Source organism: Amblyraja radiata, chromosome 12 (genome assembly GCF_010909765.2).
Source record: "Amblyraja radiata isolate CabotCenter1 chromosome 12, sAmbRad1.1.pri, whole genome shotgun sequence".
Lineage (NCBI taxonomy): Eukaryota > Metazoa > Chordata > Chondrichthyes > Rajiformes > Rajidae > Amblyraja > Amblyraja radiata.
This window is the reverse complement of record NC_045967.1, coordinates 60,508,884-60,510,659: the sequence shown is the minus strand read 5'-3', so window position 1 is coordinate 60,510,659 and position 1,776 is coordinate 60,508,884. Positions and strand designations below refer to the sequence as shown.

The window sequence follows — 1,776 nt, the reverse complement described above, 5'->3', positions numbered from 1 at the left end:
CTCTGTGAAGTGGGACATTCAGGTCCAGTGATCTCAGCTTTGATCACAAACACGTGACTGTGATTTTGTTTCTGTGTCTCATGAAATACACATTTAGAGATTATTAGAAATATAATATGTTCATTTCTTTCCGCAGAGATACGATGGATTGGTTTTCAGAATTTACATTCTTCACTGAGCAAGAAATGAAAGACCTGAAGACTGCTTATGATCAGGGTGGGCTGAGCAAGTGTGCGACACGGATCATGACAAATTGAACGATATGAAAAATGCAGAGCTTAACATCGCTGTGACAGGAGAAGCAGGTGCAGGGAAATCCACCTTCATCAACGCCATGAGGGGGCTGCGGGGCTGCGATGAGGGTGCAGCTACAACCGGCTTCTCTCAAACCACAATGGAGCGAACTCCATACAAACATCCCACCTACCCTAATGTTTGCTTCTGGGACCTTCCGGGATTTGGATCGTTAGAGTTTCCAATGAAGGATTACGTGAGCAAAATGGAATTTACTACATACGATTTTTTCATAATAATCTCAAATGATCGATTCACTGAAAACGATGTAAAGGTCGCCAAGGTGATTCAAAACTTGGAGAAGAAGTTATACTTCGTACGAAGTCAAATTGACAATGACATCGAATCTTTGAAAAAGCAGGGTATAGATTTTGACAGAAAGGAGAAACTTGCTGAGATGAAACAAAAAATAAGTTGCGGTTTGACGGAAGCGGGGATTTCAGACCCCAATATTTTCCTGATATCAAGCCTTTCCTTAAATGAGTTTGATTTTCCTCAGTTAAAGGAAACGCTTGTAAATAATCTCGATAGAATGAAAAAAGATGTTTTATTGATGTCACTTCCAAGCACAACAGTAAAGATTGTGGAGCAGAAACGAGACCAGTTGATGAAACGTATCTGGATGGTGGCGATAGCCTCAGGAGCCGTGGGAGCGGTGGCTGTTCCCGGGTTGACTTTCGTCGTTAACCCCGGGATAATAGCCACTGTAATACTAGATTTCCGCAAAAGTCTCAGCCTGGATGATGCCTCCATTGAAAGCCTCGCCAATATCGCAAATAAATCAGTGGAATTTCTGAAAGCAGAAGTGAAAACCCCTTTGATGGGTGAAGTGAATAACGCGCTTGTGCACCAAATGTTTGGGCGTTCCAGTTTTTTTGTGGAAGTGGTCCAAAGCATGCTACCAGTCATAGGCTCCATCTTCGGGGCAGTATCGTCATATAGAATGACTTCCAAGCTGCTGACTGACGCACTGAATGAACTTGTGGAGAATGCCCAGAAAGTGGTGAAAGTTGCATTTGCCACTGATCCTAGTCACCCGCAATAAAGAATCCGCTACTGAGTTGCTGCAAGTCATCGCGGATGCTCGAATGGAAAATAAATATCATCTTTCACATCTTCATTAAATTCCAAATTATTTCACAGCTGATGAATTATTTAAAAAGCTGTTGTCACTGCTGTAATCTTCACAAACAATTCACTGCACACACCTTCAGCGCACCAACCCGCCGGGGAACAGAAGATAACTCTCCCGGGGAGACTCCAATGAAACCATATCAACATCTCGTCAAACCTCAGTTGCAACCTCGACAAACATATTTCGGTTAACATTGTGACCGGATACATCACCCTTGCAGCTCCCCCACCAAGACCCCATTTGGAAATACATCGCCTTTATTGTGGACGCATTGGTGATCATTTTCCAGTGTTCTTTCGACTTTGGATCAATTCCTGTGAGCACTTGTAGTCTCCTAATTTGAGGAA

At 43.0% G+C, this 1,776-nt stretch overlaps 1 protein-coding gene across 1 annotated transcript; it reads left to right on the top strand.

The window, feature by feature from the left end:
* Positions 1-256: 256 nt before the first annotated feature.
* On the top strand, positions 257-1,339 carry LOC116979333 (T-cell-specific guanine nucleotide triphosphate-binding protein 2-like). Its single transcript, XM_033030939.1, has one exon. The coding sequence runs from the start codon at positions 263-265 to the stop codon at positions 1,337-1,339; it is 1,077 nt and encodes a 358-aa protein (XP_032886830.1). The 5' UTR covers positions 257-262.
* The last annotated feature ends 437 nt before the right edge of the window (positions 1,340-1,776 follow it).